The sequence below is a fragment of the Sus scrofa genome, chromosome 2, assembly GCF_054392235.1.
Source record: "Sus scrofa isolate SSC_HxYL_T2T_F1_AM1 chromosome 2, Sscrofa_HxYL_maternal_Yorkshire_Landrace_v2.0, whole genome shotgun sequence".
Classification (NCBI taxonomy): Eukaryota; Metazoa; Chordata; class Mammalia; order Artiodactyla; family Suidae; genus Sus; species Sus scrofa.
In genome coordinates this window covers 90867114-90889256 of record NC_139384.1, presented here as the reverse complement: position 1 = coordinate 90889256, position 22143 = coordinate 90867114, and the positions used below count along the sequence as shown (strand labels likewise).

The 22143-nt window shown below is 48.7% G+C and overlaps 1 protein-coding gene across 19 annotated transcripts in view; it reads right to left on the bottom strand.

The window, feature by feature from the left end:
- FAM193B (family with sequence similarity 193 member B) overlaps positions 1-22143 on the bottom strand; it is a 42484-nt gene that overhangs the window by 6000 nt on the left and 14341 nt on the right. For 3 of the 19 annotated variants that reach the window (XR_014836238.1, XM_085009124.1, XM_085009136.1), the window contains 6 exons: positions 13083-13325; positions 12037-12268; positions 10815-10919; positions 10307-10694; positions 6547-6748; positions 5355-5594 (listed from right to left, as the gene is read on the bottom strand). Coding sequence is in view for 14 of the 19 variants with exons in the window: in XM_085009124.1 (XP_084865250.1) it covers positions 5355-5594; positions 6547-6748; positions 10307-10694; positions 10815-10919; positions 12037-12268; positions 13083-13325 (1410 nt within the window). In the remaining 5 variants the exon portion in view is untranslated. 19 annotated transcript variants of the gene reach the window in all.

The following is a 22143-nucleotide window of genomic DNA, read 5'->3' as shown; positions in this document are numbered from 1 at the left end:
GCACCAGAACAGCTTTGCTTTTACTTGTTTGGAATTTAGGTTCCAAGGAAGATTTCAATTGCAGGAAAGAGTTTTGCTACCAAGCAGAAGTCTGAAAACTACTGGTGCAGATGGAATTACGTATAATTTGGTAGCGAGAGAAGGAGAAAGCACAGAAACACACATTTTCTGCTACATACCATGAGCCTGGTACTTCCCACATGTTGTCTCACTTAATTCTCACAACTGCCCTTGCTATGTCATTATCCTCAATTTACAGATGAGAAAACTTGACTTTGGAAAGAATAAGGAACTGGCCCACAATTACATGCTAGTAAGTGGCAGTCAGGACAGCACACCCAGAGGTGATCTCTAGAAGTTCCTGTGTTTTTCTTTTCTTTTTTTTTTTTTTTGGCCGTGCCTGTGGCATGTGGAATTTCCTGGGTCAGGGACAGACCTTGTGCCACAGCAGGGACCCGAGCTGCTGCCGTGTAAACACTATATCCTTAACCCGTTGAACCACAGGAGAACTCCTCTCAATATCATCTGACAATCATTTCTTGACCTGTAACTCTGTGAGGCACTGGGCTGGGCTCTGGGAATCCAGCCACGCATGAGACAGTCTCTGCTTGCCGAATTGAGTCTGCTGGGGGGAGAGAGATATGCAATCAGGCTGTTTAATTCTGAGTGACAGCGACAAGAGCTACGGGGAAAAAAGCAGAGAGTGTTCTGGGAACCCAGACTGGGCCATGAGGCGGGTGCCTCCCAGAGAGGGTAATATTTCACTGAGCACTGATGGGTGAGCAGGATTTTCCTGGAAAGGGTGAGACGAACACACTCTAGATAAAAGGAAGTGCAAGTAGAAAGGCTGGGAAATGGGAATACGCAAACTCTTTAGGGAATGCAAACATTCAGAGGGACAGCTAGAGCACTGATTTCTTTTGAGGGGGTCGATGGGTGGGCAGGAAGCCCATGGCGGCAGGCTGAGAGATGAAGCTGGCAAGCTAAGCAGTCTTGAAGAGCCCCACAGGCCATGCTTGAGCCTGGATTTGATCCTAACGGTAATGTTCAGCCACTGAAGGCTTTTTAAAGCAGTGACGGGAGGGTGGAGAGAAATGGATGGTGTGAGCTACTTGGGGCATAGCATGGCCAGGAGTTTTGGTGACGGGTGGGGAGAGAATGAGATGAGTCATGAAAACAACATCGACAACCACTGCTGCTGCTGCAGCAGCTACACCGACCAAGTGTTCACTCTGCCCAACCTTTCTGTGCATCACTCCTTTTCATTCTCCCAACAGCCTTGAGTCAGGTTCTACTGTTATTCTCATTTTATGGAGGAAGAAACTGAAGCTTGGAGGTTAAGTGATTTGCCCAAGGTCATACAGCAAGTGTGGGAGAGCCAGGTTTCAAACTGGGGTCCAATTCCAAGGCCCGCTGCTCTCAATTACCATGATGCACTCCCCGGAGGATGGCACCCAGGGTTCTGGTTCAGCAACTGGGTTGATGGCGGTGCCATTAACTAGACAGACAATGGAGAAGGAAGAGCAGGCTCTTTGGAGAAAGATAACAAGCTTGGTCTGGGATATGCTGAGTCTGTGATGCTGAGTCCACACGTTGCTGTGGAGCACAGGGAGAAGACAGATGGACATAACAACCTGGGAGGCAATGCTATCTAGATGGCTCTTTCCTGAGGAGCTGTCCTCAAGGGGAGGGCCAAGCAAAGGAAGAGGAGCTTGCACAGGAGACAGGACTGAGGGCAGAGAGGAAGTGAGAAATGTGAAGAATATGACCTTTTCACTGCCCTTTCCATACCCACCCTGGCCAAGGTTGGAAGAGCCAATGAGAACAAGGTTTTTGGGTTTGTTTGTTTAAACTTTTTCGAGCTGCACATGCAGCATATGAAAGCTCCCAGACTAGGGGATGAATCAGACCTGTGGCTGCCGGGCTACATCACAGTCACAGCAATGCGGGATCCAAGCTGTGTCTGCAACCTACGCAGCAGCCCATGGATCCTTAATTCACTGAGCGAGGCCAGGAATGGAACCCACATCCTCATGGATACCAGTAGAGTTCTTAACCCACTGAGCCACAATAACTCCCAGAACAATGTTTGAAAAGGAGAACAAACACTAAATGTGAGATGTTGCAAAATGGCAAAGATGGAACAGGAGAGAATGATTTGGCAACAAAGAAGTCATTGATGGCTGTTCTGTGGAGGGATGCGAGTGGAAGACAATTTGCCCCGAGCTGATAGGAGTAAATGCAGATGACATTTTTCTGTGATGAGAGGAAAGCAATTGGGGTGATCAAATAGGTTATAAGCTCAAAGGACTGTCTGCTTTCAAAAAAGAGAGCACTGCTGATGGGAAACAGCCCAGAGAGGCTGGAGCCACACAGTAGGAAGTTGGTGTTAGACTAAGGAGGCAGGAAGGACTGCACAGGCCTTAGATAGGAAAAGAGTCAGCTCTTCCCTCATGACAAGAAGGAAGTCTCAGGTGAGGTGGTAAGACACTGAGTGCCTGTCCACTTAGCTTTTTTTTTTTTTTTTTTTTTTTTTTGTCTTTTGTATTGTTGTTGTTGTTGCTATTTCTTGGGCCGCTCCCGCGGCATATGGAGGTTCCCAGGCTAGGGGTTGAATCGGAGCTGTAGCCACCGGCCTACGCCAGAGCCACAGCAACGTGGGATCCGAGCCGCGTCTGCAACCTACACCACAGCTCACGGCAACGCCAGATCGTTAACCCACTGAGCAAGGGCAGGGACCGAACCCGCAACCTCATGGTTCCTAGTCGGATTCGTTAACCACTGCGCCACGACGGGAACTCCCCCCACTTAGCTTTTAATCCTTGTTAGAAAAGGAAGTTGAGGTTATCTGCCAAAAAATCAGGTGGGGGTGGGAAGAGCCTGGCAGTTGGAGAGAACAGAGGTCTGACAAAGGCGCTGTAGTGAGTGGAAGTGATGAGGCATCAGAAGACTGGAGCACTGCAAAGTGGAGGCTCTGGCATGTGGGAGACCTCTCAGCCTGGGTGCCACAGATGGATTTGATCCAGGGCCTTCCTCACAGTGTAGAATGGGAGAGGCAGGATGGGGTTGAACCTAGGACTCTGTTTTCTCTGAGTGGGTCTATGGGAAGGGAAATGGGGCAAGGAACTGAGAGGACTGGTAGGAGAGTGATCAGATGGCGGCCCAGGACTCTCGACCGGCCTGGAAGGGAATAAGGACAGGTGATAGTCTTCAGTGGTTGAAGAGGAGTGGTGGTGGGAGGTTGTAGATAAAGCCAGGGGTCAGTTTCAAAGAAGAAGGACTCTCTCACCAAGGAGAGTCATGGTCTAGAAATGGTATTAGGAGCAGAAAGACACCCAGCTCTATCCATCTCCTCAGGTGGGTAGTGGATGGACAGTTCTTGGTGGAAGCTGTTTTTGGTGGACAGCCAGATTGCAGTTAAGTCTGGGAGGTAGAGGAGGGGCACTGGGGAGGAGGCTGATGTATAAGCAGATAACAACCACGATCACTAGTTATAGGACATGGGAACTGCCCACTTTCATGTTGGATCCTGGCCTCTAGACTGGGCTAGGCAGAGAGCAGCTGTGCAGGAAGTTTTTCAACAAACAGAGAATGATAAATGGCAGACCAGAGAGACGGGTGAGGTAGAGCCACAGCACAGTGGAAGATGTTACCTGAGGAAGAATGCAAAGGAGGAAACACCTGAACTGGGCTTGGAAGAAGTCTGTCAGGAGGAAAGGGGCAGTGGGGAGAGGTGAAGGAGAAAGGCTATCCAGGCACAAAGACTGATGAAAAGCACACCAGGTCTGGGAGCTGCACAGCGTGCTCAGTGGGCCCTCACTGGGAACTACTGCCTTAGGAGGCTTGGAGAGGCCAAAGAGACCACTGCTGACCACTGCACACTTCTGGCCATGCAATGCTGGCTGGAAGACAGAAAGTGACGGCCCTTTTCTGAAGGCAGTGGTGGTTTCCCTCTGCTTTACTACTTCAGGCTGCAGGGAGGGGGGCTTGGTTTGTCCTTTGGGCTGGAAAAAGATGGAGAATCACTGCTGCTTTCCAGAGCGCCAGGGCTGTTTGACCACCCAGGACCTGGAGCTAGCTGGCTGTCAAAGCCACTCTCTGGCTGCTGAGTTCCTGAGTATGGTACTGTGCAGGTGCAGCTGGGAGCATGCAGGCCAAGAGGTAATGAGGCAGCAGGGGACAAGCCATGAAGTCCTGGGGCTGCCCGGGAATAGCTCACCTGGTTCTACCCTCAGCCCTCTGAGAGGAACTCACACTGCCCTCGGGCTGGGTCATTCCCATGGCTTCAATTATGTCTCCATGCTGGCAAATCGCAGCCCGACATCTCCACCTCCACTTGGATGTCTCATGAGAATCTCCAAGACAACGTGCCCCAAGTGAATTCCCTATCTTCTGCCAATCCCCTCCTTGCTCAGTAAAAGGCAAGCCACCCTGCCAGTCACCCTAGCAAACAGCTGGGAGAGACTCCTGACTCTGTCATCTCCTTGTCCTGCATTCAGATCACCTGTGTCTTCTGAAAAATCCATCCCTCCTGCTCCAGCCCCACCATCAGTCATCTGTCCCAGATCTTGGCTTTCTGGCCTGGAGTATCACTCCTTCAGGCTGCCTTCCATATTGCTACACAGTCTCTTGGGATACAGATCTGACCAAGTGCATTCTTTAAACCCCTCCAGTGACCCCCATCTCCCACCCCTGGCCGCTCCAGGTGTAGGAGTCAATCAAAGCACTTCAATAGGGCCTGAAGGCCGTTCCCGTACCTCTACTCTCTACCCTGTCTCTCCTCGGTTTGAGCTCTGGCTACACAAAGCTGCTGTGGATGTGTTAGGGCCGCTGCCAGGAGGGCCCTCCTGATGAATCTGTACCCACTCCCTACTGCCTAGCTCCTGCCTGAGTCAGCCTCGTAGTACAGCCATTTCCCACATGCCCAGGTAGGATGGAAGGCTTCCCTCATCCCAATGTTTGTCACATACTAATGTGCTTGCCCAGTTCTGTGTCAGTTTCTCCACTGGACTGAGCTTCTCCTGGATAAGAACTTAACTGCGTCATGTTTTGGCTCCCAGTATTTGCAGAAGTGTCTGCTGAATGAATACATCAATGACTGACTGAAACAAGTCCTGGGCTTTGAGGAATCCAGCAAGCAGCTTCTGACGCCAGGACTTGTTTTTCCTCCAATCACTGGTCCCCAGGCTCCCTTACCCAGATGCCTCCCAAACTCATTCAGACTTTCCCGGAGCAGTGAGCCATGCCAAGGCCTTTGGCAGCCAGCACCATTCATGGCCCAGAAGTCCTGGGGGTTGGGACAAGGGATTCCTCGGGGAGAAGAGGTGGTAGAGCTGGGCTCCCCCCACACCCACCTTCTTTTTCAGCTTGTGCCGGGCCCGCTTGGCGGCCCTGGCGCTGTTGGGGACTTTGGGCTCCGTGCTGTTGATGAATTCCAGCAGCTCATCCACATCTCGGTGGTCCACGGCGGGCTCCCCAGGGATCCCGCCCAGGGTGCCCCCCTTCATGGGCAGCTCCTCTTTCCGCCTGGTCAGCCTCGAGCGGAGCTTCTCTCGGATCTCGGTATAATTCCGACTCGTCGGGGCAGCGGGTGGCTGGGGGAGGGGGAGGTGCTGATGTTACACCCTGGGCCTGGAAGCCCGTAGCACTCCCACCCGCTGGCACCAAACATGTGGTGAGAAGCGAGACAACTGTTCTTTCTACCACAGCCACAAAGGCCAAATGGCTTTGCCCTCATCCAGGCCAGGAGCCAAGCAGCGGTGGGTGGAGAGAGGGGGAGGCACGCCGCAGTGTTGGGAGCATACTGACTTGGGAGCCAGGAAAGCAGGTTTGAGCCCAGGCTTTGTCACTTGGAAGCTGTATGACCTTGGGCAGGTTCACTGAGTCTTTTTGTGAGCCTCAATTTTGTCATCTCTAAAATGAGGATAACAACCCCTAGCTCAAAGGTGACCAGCAAGGTAACTACTTTTTCTTCTGTCCTCATTTCTGTCTTCTGTACTACATTTCTTCTGTCCTCAACTGCTTTCCCCTAGCCAGCAGCCCTTTCTTCTTCACCTTATGAGATTTCTGAACTGCTTTCTCCCTCCGTCCAGAGACAGCATGTACTCTGCTGTGAGCCTCCTTCCTGGCACCATCTGTGCTCATGGCCTGTCCCTCAGTTGGCTTTCACACTGGGGACTGAGAGCCTTTGCTTTCACTCTGCCTTTACGCACAAGCCTTCACTTCTCTGTGATTATACATGTATACATACTCATCAGAATCATAGCCTTCCTCTGCCATTTGCTTTCTTTTTGCCTAAGGAAAGAAAGTCAATCTTAAGAGAAACCACAAGAAGAGCAAAGGTAGCAAAATGTTGAGAAATCCCTACCTCACCAATGTGCTGTGAGGATCGAGCGAGCAAGCGAGTGAGCGCAGGTGCGAGGACTCACAGGGTCCAGGTGTGATTACCAGCCCCCATGAGCAAGGGGGCCTCAGGGAGAGCAAGGTGCTCCTCTGGCTCCCCTTGGCCAGCCCCCAGCCCACTCTGGCCTGGGCAGGCTCACTCACCGCATTGTGGCCGAAGAACTCACAGTAGCAGCAGTCACAGAACTTCCCATCTCTCTGGTGGGTGGAGGACGAGGTGCAGGAGCTACGCTCTGAGCTGCTGTCCTCTTCCTCACCCAGCCCCTCATCTGCCTCGCAGGGCTGGGGCAGCTGGCAGGCCAGGCCACTATGGGGGAACTTGTGCCCCTTGCACCCTGGGTCCCTGCTGATGGGGGAGAAAGGCCCAAAGGTGAGGAATGGCAGGGCAGGAGAAGGCGGAGAAGAGCCCAAGATATATCCCAACCATCACCATCCCAACTACCCTTCACCTGCCTCATCCCACAAAGGCCAAAGCAGTCACACTGCATCAGCACCTCACAACAATAGGGCAAACACCCTCAATGTCCCTCAGGGCCCAGATCTATGGTACCATTGTGGAAAGGTTCCCTGAGCCTCCCTTGGTCGTACCTACCACGTGACCCTCCTGGACTCTGAGGGCACCAGGTATATCTCTATCCTACCGTCCATCACACTTCACACTCGGTCTTTTTGCCCACCTGTCTCTCAGACCACAGTGTGCATTCCTCAAGAATAGGAACCAGGAGTTCCCATCATGGCTCAGTGGAAACTAGTATCAATGAGAACGCAGGTTTGATCCCTGGCCTCGCTCCGTGGGTTTAAGGATCCGGCATTGCTGTGAGCTGTGGTGTAGGTCACAGACGCAGCTCAGATCTGAAGTTACCGTGGCTGTGGTGTAGGCCGGTGGCCACAGCTCCTATTCAACACCTAGCCTGGGAACCTCCATATGTCACAGGTGTGGCCCTAAAAAGGCAAAAAGAGAAAAAAAAGGACAGGAATCAAAAAAACAAAACAAAACAAAAAAACCAAAAAACAGGGACTCTGCCACTTCTAATTTTGGATCCCAGAGTGTAGCATAACAACCTTGCACACAGAAGGTGCTCAATAAAGTGGGTGTCCGAACAGATTAGTGGGCTAATGGCTCCCTGGAACATCCAAAGGAGGTCAAAATCCTTTTATTCTCTAAAATCCTTAGAAATGAGTCTGCACCACAGGACAGACCTGTCTTAGCTGTGAAGCCTTGAAGTTACAAAAGCAAATGTGCTTTGGGGGCCACAGACTCTAAGAGCTATTATCTGCACCAGGTACCATATTCAGTGTATTATTTCCAACAATTCCCCAAGTCCTGCAAAACAGATCTCCCACCTTGCAGTGGAGGAGAACAAGGCTGAGTGCTCATCCTCTCCCACTAAACTGCTCTGCCTCTGGACTTCAGGAAGCATGGGTGCATCTTGTAACACAGACTATTTTCCCAGGGTAAGGAAAAGACAGGCCTGCAAGGTTCCAGAATGGGAGCCAGAAGAGTCAGAGCCCTGGTTTGGCCATCAGCAGTGGGAGTGCCCCAGGGCAGAAACCATTATCATGGTGCTTAGAGAAGCTTAACACCAACAGACCACTCTTTTTTTTTTTTTTTGGTCTTTTTGTCTTTGTTGTTGTTGTTGCTATTTCTTGGGCTGCTCCCGCGGCATATGGAGGTTCCCAGGCTAGGGGTCGAATCGGAGCTGTAGCCACCGGCCTACGCCAGAGCCACAGCAACGTGGGATCCGAGCCGCGTCTGCAACCTACACCACAGCTCACGGCAACGCCAGATCGTTAACCCACTGAGCAAGGGCAGGGACCGAACCCGCAACCTCATGGTTCCTAGTCGGATTCGTTAACCACTGCGCCACAACAGGAACTCCCAGACCACTCTTCATGTACTTTACTAGCAAAATTAACAGACCTAGTGCTCTAAAACTGGTGGTTACATCAATTTGGAAAGCCCCTTGGAAAACAAATTTGCAGTGTCTATTAAGAACTTGTCTCAAAAAAACAAAACCAAAAAAAACCCTGAAATCTTTTTCTGTGTGTGTGTCTCTTGTCTTTTTAGGGCCACACCCATGGCATTATGGAGGTTCCCAGGCTAGGGGTCCAATCAGAGCTGTAGCCGCCAGCCTACACCACAGCCACAGCAACGCCAGATCCGAGCCGAGTCTGCGACCTACACCACAGCTCATGGCAACACCGGATCCTTAACCCACTGAGTGGGGCCAGGGATCCAACCGGCATCCTCACGGATGCTAGTCGGGTTTGTTAACCACTGAGCCACGACAGGAACCCCCCAAAATCTTCTAAACTGAGAACATTTTTCATACTGAGAAATATATTCCGAGGAGAGAAATAAAGGGGAAAGATATCATTAGGACATTATTTATCACGTTATGATGTTGGAATGACCTAAATGGTCAGTAACTGGGGAACAGCAAAGTGCACTATGGAGAATACGCCAGCCTTTAAAGCCGAGGTTCAGAAGCCACACAGGAACCTAGGAACCTAACAGTACTAAGTGAAGCCCAAAGACAAAAAAATCGTGCAGATGCCACCACCACCCTGTGGTAAAGACACTCGAGGGAAGACTGCTTAGAAGTGGTTGTACTGGGGTGGCAGGATTTTTAGAGTGGGGAAAATACAAATGCACAATAAACACAGATCTAATTTATAACATAAAAAATATATATGATAATATAAACTTTCTCAGTACTTAGAGTTACTTCCAGGAATCTATTAAGGACAGAACTCCTTAACACAGATTTGCACCAGATTTGGGTGCAAGGATTCTTATTACAGCCTGGTCTATAATAGCTAAAAACTAGAAATGACTAAATACCAAGAAGAAAGGAATAGTAAAATATACTATGCTAGCGTTACACAGTAAGAACTTATGTGGCTACTGAAAAGTTTTCTGAAGAATTTCAACTGGGGAAATGATCATGGTGTAGTGTTGAAAACAACTACACAAAAATATATAGAATGTGGACCTCATTTTATTTATATACAGAGACATCAGGAAGAAAATATACTGCAGTATTAAAGTTTATCTTTAGGTTGCCAGGAATTTTTTCTTCTTTTATAAATTTCTAAATTTTTCCAAGTTTTTGTTTTTTGGGGGCTTTTTTTGAGGGCGGCACCCACAGCATATGGAGATTCCCAGGATAGGGGTCAAATTGGAGCTGTAGCCGCTGGCTTATGCCACAGCCATAGGAACCCAGGATCCCAGCCATGTCTCTGAACTACACCACAGCTCACAGCTCAAAGCAAGGCCAGGGATCGATCCTGCATCCTCATGGATGCTAGTCAGATTCGTTAACCACTGAGCCATGACGGGAACTCCCTTCAAGTTTTTAAAAAATAATAAACACGTATTTCTTTTATACATATATATTTTTGGCTGTGCCAGTGCACAAGGAAGCTGTCGGACCAGTGCCATAGTTGTAACCAACGCCAGAGCTGTGACAATGCCAGGTCCTTAACCCACTGAGCCACACATTTTCTTTGTTTTTTTAGGACTGCACCTGAGGCACATGGAAGTTCCTAGGCTAGGGGCTGAATAGGAGCTGTAGCCACTGGCCTACACCACAGCCACACGATGCCAGATCTGAGCCAATTCAGCAACCTACACAACAGTTCACAGCAATGCCGGATTGTTTAACCCACTGATTGAGGCCAGGGATTGAACCAGAGTCCTCATGGATACTAGCTGGGTTCCTTACTGCTGAGCCATGACAGGAACTCCCACACATTTTCTTTTATAGTTGGAAAAACTGTGGAAAAAACATGAACAGAGTCTACCCTTTAACTTCCACCCCAAAGGTACCCTTTTGCAAAGTTTCCCAAAACTCTTAAGTTCAAGTCGGCGGGGAGTTTGCTCTTTCTGTTGCTCACTTACCTGTGAGTGCCAGGGAGCTGCTGAGAGCTGGGTGGTGGGAGGAGAGGTCCGCTGCAGTGCCCGCTGCAGTGCCCACTACAGGGGTGGCTGCAACCCGAGAACGGTGGAGGCATCTTCAGAAGCGGCATGCTGGTGGAGGGAAGGTGGGGGCTCTGACACGGCCCTGGGGTGTGAGGGGCAGCAGCAGCGGCAACAGGGCATTCTGAAACCTGGGCAGGGAAAGGTGCTGCCAGGGTGGTGGGCAGCAGGTGAGGATGGGGTGGTGAGCCAAAGGATCCGGGGTGAGATGGGATCAGCGACGCTGCCTGGGGGTGGTGGCCGGTGGGGCTGTTAGGTGGAGCAGTGAGGTCTGAGTGCCGGTGGTGCTCCGAGATGGGGAAAACCTCACCTGTGGGTGGATGGGGGAGAGAGGTATCAGAGTGGGAGCCCAGACTCTGGGATTGAAAGCCCAAGGGCTCATTGCCACATTCTGCTTACTGTGACCAGAGGGAACATGTCTGGGCACAACCTTTCAGCACAGTGGATCCATGAGCTTTTGAAAAAGTCCAGCAGTGCCTTGAGCAGGAGAGATTTCTCTGCAGGTAGCGTCTGGACAGGGTGGAGAAGCCCAGGCCTGAGGGAGAAGGCACCAGGAATGCCACAAGGCTGCAACACCTCTGCTGGCATAAACAGGGGGTACATGTTCTGTCTCTCAGTGTCCCTATAGGACCAGCTTCTCAACAGACATTCCTCAGGCCCAGGGCAAAATCTACAGCAATCAGCAGAGGAGCAAGCCCAGGCTCTGAGTCTGGGGTATGGGGACTGAGGCAGCCAGGGTATGCCAGACCCTTGGGTGGCCCCTGATTTCAGAGGACAAGTGGGAAAAGGCTTTTGGCTTTTGCACCAAAACAACTAGAATTATGTACTGCTTCACTCACAATTCTGAGGGCAGCATCCCTTTGGAGAATTCAGGTCCTCTCATATTTATACAGTACATCAATAACCCAAGATTTTTTTCTCTGGGTCTCTAAGCATCATCTCACGGTCTAAAAAAGGCTTAATATAGCCATGAAATTGGTTACTAATCAAGGTGGCTCACACTTGCCAATTTCTTGTGGATGGAAGTACATGCTTTTATAAAAGTATACATCCTGAAGTGGAGAAGAGGCCTAGGAAGACCAAAGCACCTAGGCCTTCTGTGCACTGCAGGAGTCAGGTGAGCCAAGTCCTAATTCCCTAAGGGTCAACACTCACCAGGTCCCCTCCTGGATCCAGTGGGAATAGCTATCAGAACCAATGACAGCAGCATTTTTTTCAAGTTCAGAGTCCTGGGGAAAGGATTCCCACTGAGACAGTCAAGAGCTAGATTTCCCACTTGGCGTCCACCAGAAGAGCTCCACTTTTACTTATTTTAATAACTGATTTTTTTTTTTTTTTTTAAGGGCCAGACCTGCGGCATATGGAGGTCCCTGGGCTAGGGGTCAAATCGGAGCTGCAGCTGCAATCTATACCAAAGCCTTGGCATAACCAGACCCGCACTGCATCTGTGACCTACACTACAGCTTACAGCAATGCTGGATCCTTAACCCACTGAGTGAGGCCAGGGATCAAACTGGCATCCTCACAAAGTCGGGTTCTTAACCCATAACAGGGACTCCATAACTGGTCTGATTTGTTTGAACAAAGTGATTAGGGAAACACAGCTCTCTCCACTTATGGGGCCTGGCTCTCCTCTGAGCTTGGAAACTCACCAGGGATGGTAGGAGGACTCCCGAGCGAGCTGCCTGGCATGGCCCCACTGGAGTGTGGAGAGTTCCAGAGGCCCGAGAGCTTATGTGCTGACAGGAACGAGCTGGGATCCCAGTCCCCTGAGTTCCCGTGGCAGGAGGAGGACGAGGATGAGGACGATGAAGAGGAGGACGAAGAGGAATGAGAATCACCCCCACAAGACTGTGATTTGCAGGATGTGTGTGACAAGGAGATCTGGGGAAGGGGGAAGAAAAAGGCTTGTGGTAAAACAGCGAACATCAGAGCTGACTCCCTCCTGCCTTAACTTCCCCAGAAGCAGCTCCTCCTCCAGGCCCCCATGCCGTGGCCAAAGCACAATTCCCACAGCTCCAGGTGCAACAGCAGTCTCGGGCCAGACCTCTTCCAAGAGGGGCCGTCCCAGTGTGCAGATATGGTGGGAGATTCTGGTAGGGGCAGAGACTGCCTGTCAATTGTGGGCCTTTGGGGAGTCCTGGGAGCTGCCATGGGGAGAAAGGGTCTTTAAGTCAGCAGTCCTCAAGCTGAACTGATTCTGGGTAAAAGAGAGAGACTGGAGGGGAATGAGAAACAAGGAGTCTGACCTCTGTGCTTCAGGAGATGGCACTTTGAGTCTGACCTCTGTGCTCCCAGGCATCTTGGAGGCCTTCTAACAGAGGCACACTGCAGACCCTCCAACTGATCTTTGCCTTCCATGCCATACCGGTTGGCTTTTGAGCTGCCACAGAGCTGAAGACAGCATGGTCAAAAGGAAGGGGCAGGATCTTGATCTACCAGTGCCACTGAGCCAGCCCTCACATTGTGCACTGTCCTCAGAGGCTTGTGGGCTGCCTGAAGCCTTGCTTGTCTTCCCCCAGTGTGAACCCAAGCTGCTAATGCTGTGTGGATGCAGCCCAGCAGCCTCTCAGCAGGGGTGCAGGGGCTGGTTGGGGAGAGCCACCTGAGAGGACAGGACAGGGATAACTCAACAGCCTGACTTCCATGGGCAGGCAGTGCTCCTGTGTTCAGGGACCCCTTCTCAGCGGTTACGTACCGCCACTGCATGTTCTCGACCTGTCTGCCTCTCATCTTCCTCCATGCTCTTTCGGCAACTCTGGCAGACCCACAGAGGCATCTCGCCTAGGAGATTCTTGACGAGCTTTGGCATGAAGTCAGGGGGCAGCTTCTCACCCTGCAACACCAGTCCATTTTGGGAAGGGCCTTCTTCCCAGCCTTTGCGTTCCCGGTGACACAGCAGGCAGCAAGTCTGCACAGACTGGCTGGAGGTGGGGGGAACCTGTCCAACAGACAGAAACACGGTTTCCCAGAGGGGGAAAGGCACTGCTTAGAAATAAAGTTAACAATACTAATGACGTCATTTATTATGTGGCAGGCACTGGGTTAGGCACTTTATTTACCTAATTTTAGTCCTTGTAACAGCTCTACAAACTAGGTGTTATTATTCTCATCTCTTTCTCTTTTTTTAAGAAGAAACAGATTTCAAGAAGTTAAATAAGTTGCCCAAGGTTATAGAGTTAGTGAGTGGTTGAACTAGGATTTGAATCCTAGTGTGGCTGACTCCAAAGTTCATGCTCAAATGCCCCAGTGCCCTGATGTCCCCAAATCTTGAAGGTTAATAAGAAGATGGCCCTTCCTTTTGTGGCATATCTGAGAGAGGCCACAGTGCAGTCTACAGGCCAATTCCCACCTGGAAGGAAAAAATGCTTTCAGTTAACAGATGGGAGAACATGTAGGTTTCCTGAAGAGCTACACAATTCCATCAGGATCACAGCAGCATTTTGGAGGAGCTAGTATAAGGGCAACTCAACTGAAAACTAAGTTGGAGGGTAAGGCAGACCTTGGTCTGCTACTTCTGGGAGGCAGTGAGTTGTGGTGAAAAAAGCTGGGCTTTGGGGGTCAGACTGATACACATTCTAATCCCTCCCTGATCACAAATTAGCTGGGTAACCTTGAGCAGTTATTGAACTTCCTGAGATCTGATTTCCTACAGAGTTGTGAGGGCTGGTGCATAAACTGGCAAAGTGCCTAGCCCTGTGTGTGCCCACAGCATAGTCCCAATATACAGTAATTATTGTTTGGACTTTTTCCCTTTTTTTTTCTAGGACATACTTGACCTAGAAATATGACTATACATTTTCTGTCACATTGAGGGGTACTGACTGGGAACTGATTGTTTAATGACCCCAATTAATGGCTTTGCTATATATCCTGCAACTTCAAGTCCCTTCTCACTCTGACACTGTCATGTCACTTTCTTTTTTCATGTCACTGTCTTAGGCCAACAGGATGCCAGTAAACATGCTACCAGCATAAGCTTGAAAAGTGTGTATGCATTTCTACTTGTTTCCTTGCATGGCTGGGCTTGCTTGCTCTTGCACCTCTGCCGTGTCATGTAAGCATGACCAGGCTAGCTGGTGGAAGCATGTGAGAGACGTGAGGGGAAAATTGAGTCTTCCCAGCTGACTGGCCAGCAGATCAGATAAACAAGTAAGCCCAGCTGAGATCAGCCAAGCTGGCCCTGATCAGCAGAAACCAAATGAACCCAGAGACAAATAAAAAAATGGTATTGCTTTAAGCCACTAAGTTTTGGGGTGGTTTGTTGCATCCAATAGTTAACTGATATACCTTCCAAATTTACCCACCACTAGATTAACAGGTATTTGCAGAGGCCTAAGCAAAGGAATAATAAGAGTATCATTTTCATTCTACCAATAAATGGCATCATATTTTCTGAATAAAATCACCTTCTCACAATAAGTTGGCATCAGGGTATCCTTAAATCTGTAGTGTTACAATTACACTGACCTGGGTCCCTGGTTTCTAGAAAAAGAAAGGAACCAAACAGTAGCACCAGGAGCAAGCTGAAACATTTGGGAACATTCAAGGACCCTGAAAAGAGTACCAGAGAGAGAGAGAGAAATCTTTCATGTGAGCTGCTGCCTAAACCGTCTCTGCCAGTCGGACATTTCAGTGAGCAAGTCAGCTGCTTAATGACAGCTACTAAAGGATATAGGCTTCTAGAATCCATGGTGGTGAATATCTCAGAGAGGGTGAAAGGCTGCTAGAGAAGAATGGTGTTCAGAGAAGTTAAGGCAAAGTAGGCCTTTCTGAGATGTGTGCCCAGGAAACCTCCCATAGCTAACAAGGTACCATAGTAACTCCAGGAGGAGGAGGGGAAGCCAATGTCCAAGTCCCTTTCCCCATGAGAAATACAAAGGTGGCCGTGTTTTTAGGCCAAACACCAGGACATGTAATTTTACCACAATGGAGCTTCACTTCATTCTAATGTTAGATTCTACAGTTATTACATAAAATGAAAATCTTGTATGAGTAAAATTATTCTTGAAACTTTTTCTATGGCCTGTAAAGTACAGTATATATGGTTTTGTAGGTACACCTGAGAACTCAAATGTATAATGTAAAAGATAAATATATAAGAAGTGGTTTTTTTCTGTTTCTTTTTTTTTTTTTTTTAAAGTGAAAACAAATTCTTCCAAGTTAAATATGTAATCAGTGTGACTGTACTTAATGTACTTGTGGAAGGTGCTGGAGTGTAGTAGAAACAACACTGGCTTTGGCATTAATCCTGGGCCTCCATCATTTACCAGGTGTATAGCTGTACAATGCTGGGCAAATTCTTCTTACTCTGTTTCCTCATATATACAATGGGATTAAGCCCTGATTTGTAGAGTTGGCTGTGAGCATCGTGATAAAGCACCTAGTCCAGTGCCAGGCACATATGTTACTCAACATATGGTACTAACTGTGAACATGGTGGGAGCAATGGGAAATAGTATTTAAAATCAGCACTGAGGACAAGATGGCGGAGGAGTAGGGGGACACGCTCGCCCTCTCCCACAAACACAACAAAAAAAGCACATCTACAGAAGAAATGACTCGCACAGAACAACAACCAATCGCTGGCAGAGGAACCTAAACTCCAATAACGGCAAGAAGTTCGTGACATTATTGGGCAGAACGGGAGAAAAGAGGAGAGTGAGAGAAGGTGAATCCGAGCGGGACGGGCGCTCCCGAAAGGGAACTGCGGAGGAGAAAGGGATCCCGCACCCTGGAAAGTCTCCTACCGGGGGAAAGATCAAACGAACCGGAGGAATCTCCAGATGCAGAGAAGAGTGTAGCAGTAAGTCGGAGTACGGAAAAACGATCAAGAACCCAACGGACCATCTGAACTACGGGCACAGTCACCAAAAATTGAGACGCCTGGGTGGGGGCTGGGCACCGAATCCTCGGCTCCAGAGGTTAGTCCCCGGGAAAGGGCCGGGGGACGCCTGGGTGGGGGCTGGGCACCGAGACCTCAGCTCTGAAGGTTGGTCCCCGAGAGGGGGCCGGGGGACGCCTGGGTTGGGGCTGGGCAACGAGACCTCGCCTCCGAAGGTTAGTCCCCAAGAAAGGGCCGGGGGGCGCCGCCTGGGTGGGGGCTGGGCACCGAGACCTCGGCTCCAGAGATTAGTCCCCGGGCTAGGGGGGCGGGGAAGAGCGGAAACTGCTTGGGAGGTCTCTAAACCATTTGACGGGGCAGAGACTGCCTGGGAGACTAGAAAACAAAGCTGTCGCAGAGGAAGGGAGCAATACTCTAGGGGCGGGGAAGTGGAAAGCCGCCTCAGAGGGAACCTGGGAGAAGAGCCTGGTCTGCGCCCGTGCTGGGGAGGGGAGAGAAGAAGGGGTGGGTCCCCATAGAATACCCCCCACGCCACAGCAAGCTTACAGGCCCGCTAGCTAGCAGAAAGCTGTGCTTCCCAGTGCATTCCCTCCCCCCACCCCCGCCACCCCCTACGCTCTCGCCGAACCTGGGGCTGCCTGCCATCCAGGAGGGCTGGCCTCAACAATTGCCTGAAGCCTACCACCGCAGGGGCTCTCCCTGCACGGGCCTGCTTGCCCTTTGGAGGGGCTACACTTCCACAGAGCAGCACCAAACACCACCAGCCCCCTAGAAAAGGCCTGCAGCCCAGAAAAGCTAGAACAAGCCTAGCCAGGCCATGAATAGATCGACCTAATTCTCCGACGGTTTTTCTGAGACGGGCTCCCCCGGGGAGGAGCCTCTTGAGTCTCCAAGGGCCTTGCTACACGCCCAAGACCCCAGGGGGTGCTAAGACCTAGGGGACCAGCTGCATAGGACTGCCAGCTCCAGGCAGGACCCCCTGCAGCCCAGAAAAGCTGCAACAAGCCTGGCCGAATTGGGAAAAGATCTCAGACGGTCTTTCTGAGTCGGGCTGTCCTGGGGAGGAGCCTCTTGAGTCTCCAAGGGCCCTGCTACCCGCCCAAGACCCCAAGGGGTGCTGAGACCTAGTGGACCAGCTGCATAGGACTGCCAGCTCCAGGCAGGACCCCCTGCAGCCCAGAAAAGCTGCAACAAGCCTGGCGGAATCGGGAAAAGATCTCAGACGGTCTTTCTGAGTCGGGCTGTCCTGGGGAGGAGCCTCTTGAGCCTCCAAGGGCCCTGCTACCCGCCCAAGACCCCAGGGGGTGCTGAGACCTAGTGGACCAGCTGCATAGGACTGCCAGCTCCAGGCAGGACCCCCTGCAGCCCAGAAAAGCTGCAACAAGCCTGGCCGAATCGGGAAAAGATCTCAAACGGTCTTTCTGAATCGGGCTGCCCTGGGGAGGAGCCTCTTGAGTCTCCAAGGGCCCTGCTACCCACCCAAGACCCCAAGGGGTGCTGAGACCTAGTGGACCAGCTGCATAGGACTGCCAGCTCCAGGCAGGACCCCCTGCAGCCCAGAAAAGCTGCAACAAGCCTGGCGGAATCGGGAAAAGATCTCAGACGGTCTTTCTGAGTCGGGCTGTCCTGGGGAGGAGCCTCTTGAGCCTCCAAGGGCCCTGCTACCCGCCCAAGACCCCAGGGGGTGCTGAGACCTAGTGGACCAGCTGCATAGGACTGCCAGCTCCAGGCAGGACCCCCTGCAGCCCAGAAAAGCTGCAACAAGCCTGGCCGAATCGGGAAAAGATCTCAAACGGTCTTTCTGAATCGGGCTGCCCTGGGGAGGAGCCTCTTGAGTCTCCAAGGGCCCTGCTACCCGCCCAAGACCCCAAGGGGTGCTGAGACCTAGTGGACCAGCTGCATAGGACTGCCAGCTCCAGGCAGGACCCCCTGCAGCCCAGAAAAGCTGCAACAAGCCTGGCCGAATTGGGAAAAGATCTCAGACGGTCTTTCTGAGTCGGGCTGTTCTGGGGAGGAGCCTCTTGAGTCTCCAAAGGCCCTGCTACTCGCCCAAGACCCCAAGGGGTGCTGAGACCTAGTGGACCAGCTGCATAGGACTGCCAGCTCCAGGCAGGACCCCCTGCAGCCCAGAAAAGCTGCAATAAGCCTGGCGGAATCGGGAAAAGATCTCAGACGGTCTTTCTGAATCGGGCTGCCCTGGGGAGGAACCTCTTGAGTCTCCAAGGGCCCTGCTACCCGCCCAAGACCCCAGGGGGTGCTGAGAACCAAGTGAAATCTGCTACCATCGTGGGGTGGACCTCCCAGTCCTGTCTGCCCTCAGGAAGTCCTCCTTTGCTTCAAAGAAACACTGTTAGTCCCATCAACACTCCAGAAAAGCCACACTGCCTCAAAAAAAGATTGACCAACAACGACAGCCCTCAGGAAATATTCCACGGCAGTGACAAGGCAAACACTACCCGATAACGGAGAGTACAACTCCCTCAGGAGAAAGAAGACAACAAGCAAGATGAAGAAGCTGAGAAACCACCCCCAGTCAAACCAACAGGAGAACTCACCTAAAACAGTCAACAATGAAACTGATCTCTGCAGTCTGACAGACCTGGAGTTCAAAAGAGAAATAGTGAAAATACTGAAGGAATTAAGAGAAGATATGAACAGCAATGCAGATACCCTCAGAAAGGAGCTAGAAAATATAAGGAGGAGCCAAGAAAAACTAGAACATTCATTTGCAGAGATGCAAACTGAACTAGGGGCAGTAAAAACCAGAATGAATAATGCAGAAGAACGAATCAGTGATATGGAAGATAGAATAATGGAAATCACTCAATCTGGTCAACAGACAGAAAACCGAATCAAAAAACTGGAAAGCAATATAAGAGACCTATGGGATAATATAAAACGAGCCAATCTACGCATAATAGGAATTCCAGAAGGAGTAGAAAAAGATAAGGGAATGGAAAATATATTTGAAGAAATTATCGCTGGAAACTTCCCAAATCTAAAGGATACTGGATTCAAGATACAAGAAGCACAGAGGGCCCCAAACAAACTGAACCCAAACAGACCCACACCAAGACACATCATAATAAAAATGGCAAAAGTTAGTGATAAAGAGAGGATCCTAAAGGCAGCAAGAGAAAAACAGAATGTTACCTACAAGGGAACCCCCATAAGAATATCAGCTGATTTCTCTACAGAAACACTACAGGCCAGGAGGGAATGGCAAGAGATATTTAAAGTGCTCAAAGGAAAAAATATGCAACCTAGAATACTTTATCCAGCAAGAATATCATTTAAAATAGAAGGGGAAATAAAAATTTTTCCCAACAAACAAAAACTTAAAGAATACAGCAACACAAAACCCAGGTTAAAGGAAATATTGAAAGGGCTTCTCTAAACCAAAAGAAAGGAAGGAAAGGGAAGAAAAAAGAAAAGAAAAAAAAAAAGAAGAAGAAGAAGAGGAAGAACTAGGACAGAGGAAGATACAATCAGAGAGCAGTCATTCAAATAAGCCAGCATACAGATTTAATCATGAACATGCTTCAAACAAAATAAAATTAAAAAGAAAAAAATAAAAGAGTCATCAAAACCATAAAATGTGGGCAAGGGATGTTAGGAGGTAAATAATCCTTTTTGTTTGTATGTATGTCTCTCTTCTTAATTTTAATATAATAATGAAGTGTTTGAACTTACAGGACCATCAGGCTAAAACACACAATTATGGGAAGGGGTTAGCATACTTAAAAAACAGGGCAACCACAAGCCAAAACCAAATATTGCATTTGCAAAAAATGAAAAAAAAATACACTCAAGCAGATAATAACAGGAGACCATCCAACCAAAAAAAAAAAAAAAAAAAAAAAAAAAAAAAAAAGAAAGGAAGAATGGAGAACCATAGAATCAACTGGAACACGAGGATCAAATGGCAATAAATAATCATCTATCAATTATCACCTTAAATGTCAATGGACTGAATGCCCCAATCAAAAGACACAGAATGGCTGAGTGGATAAAACGGCAAAAACCTTCAATATGCTGCCTACAAGAAACTCACCTTAGGACAAAAGATACATATAGATTGAAAGTGAAAGGCTGGGGAAAAGTATTTCATGCCAATAGACATGACAGAAAAGCAGGAGTTGCAACGCTCATATCAGACAAAATAGACTTTAAAACAAAAGACATAAAGAAAGACAAAGAAGGACACTATTTAATGATTAAGGGATCCATCCAAGGAGAGGATGTTACTATCATCAACATATATGCCCCAAACATAGGAGCACCCAGATACATACAACAAATATTAACAGACATAAAGGGAGATATTGATGAGAATACAATCATAGTAGGAGACCTAAATACCCCCCTCACATCAATGGACAGATCCTCTAGACAGAAAACCAATAAAGCAACAGAGATCTTAAAGGAAACAATAGAAAAGTTAGACTTAATTGATATCTTCAGGACACTACATCCAAAAAAATCAGAATACACATTCTTCTCAAATGCTCATGGAACATTCTCAAGAATCGACCACATATTGGGACATAAAGCGAATCTCAATAAATTTAGGAGCATAGAAATTATCTCAAGTATCTTCTCTGACCACAATGCCATGAAATTAGAAATCAACCATGGGAAAAGGAAAGAGAAAAAACCTACTCCATGGAGACTAAACAACATGCTACTAAAAAACCAATGGGTCAATGAGGAAATCAAGAAGGAAATTAAAAACTATCTTGAAACAAATGATAATGAAGACACAACCTCTCAAAATCTATGGGATGCTGCGAAAGCAGTGCTCAGAGGGAAATTTATAGCAATACAGGCCTTTCTCAAAAAAGAAGAAAGATCCCAAATTGACAACTTAACCCTCCACCTAAATGAATTAGAAAAAGAAGAACAAAGAAGTCCTAAAGTCAGCAGAAGGAAGGAAATTGTAAAGATCAAAGAAGAAATCAATAAAATAGAGACTCAAAAAACAATAGAGAAAATTAATAAAACCAAGAGCTGGTTCTTTGAAAAGGTGAACAAAATTGATAAACCCCTGGCCAGACTCACTAAAAAGAGGAGAGAAAGAACCCAAATCACCAAAATTATAAATGAAAAAGGAGAAATCACAACGGATACAGCAGAAATACAAAAAACCATAAGAGAATACTATGAACAACTATATGGCAATAAGTTTGACAATCTGGAAGAAATGGACAATTTTCTAGAATCTTACAGCCTGCCAAAACTGAATCAAGCAGAAACAGACCAACTGAACAGACCAATCACCAGAAATGAAATTGAAGAGGTCATAAAATCACTCCCTACAAATAAAAGCCCAGGACCAGATGGCTTCACAGGTGAATTCTATCAAACATATAAAGAGGAATTGGTGCCCATCCTCCTTAAACTCTTTCAAAAGGTTGAAGAAGAAGGAATACTCCCAAAGACATTCTATGAGGCCACCATCACCCTCATTCCAAAACCAGGCAGAGATACCACCAAAAAAGAAAACTATCGCCCAATATCATTGATGAATATAGATGCAAAAATTCTCAACAAAATCTTAGCCAACCGAATCCAACAACATATCAAAAAAATTATACACCATGACCAGGTTGGGTTCATCCCAGGTTCACAAGGATGGTTCAACATACGCAAATCAATCAACATCATACACCACATTAACAAAAAAAAGGTCAAAAATCATATGATCATCTCAATAGATGCAGAAAAAGCATTTGACAAAGTTCAACATCCATTCATGATCAAGACCCTCGCCAAAGTGGGTATAGAGGGAACATTCCTGAATATAATCAAAGCCATTTATGATAAACCCACAGCAAATATAATCCTCAATGGGGAAAAACTGAAAGCCTTCTCACTCAAATCTGGAACAAGACAGGGATGCCCACTCTCACCA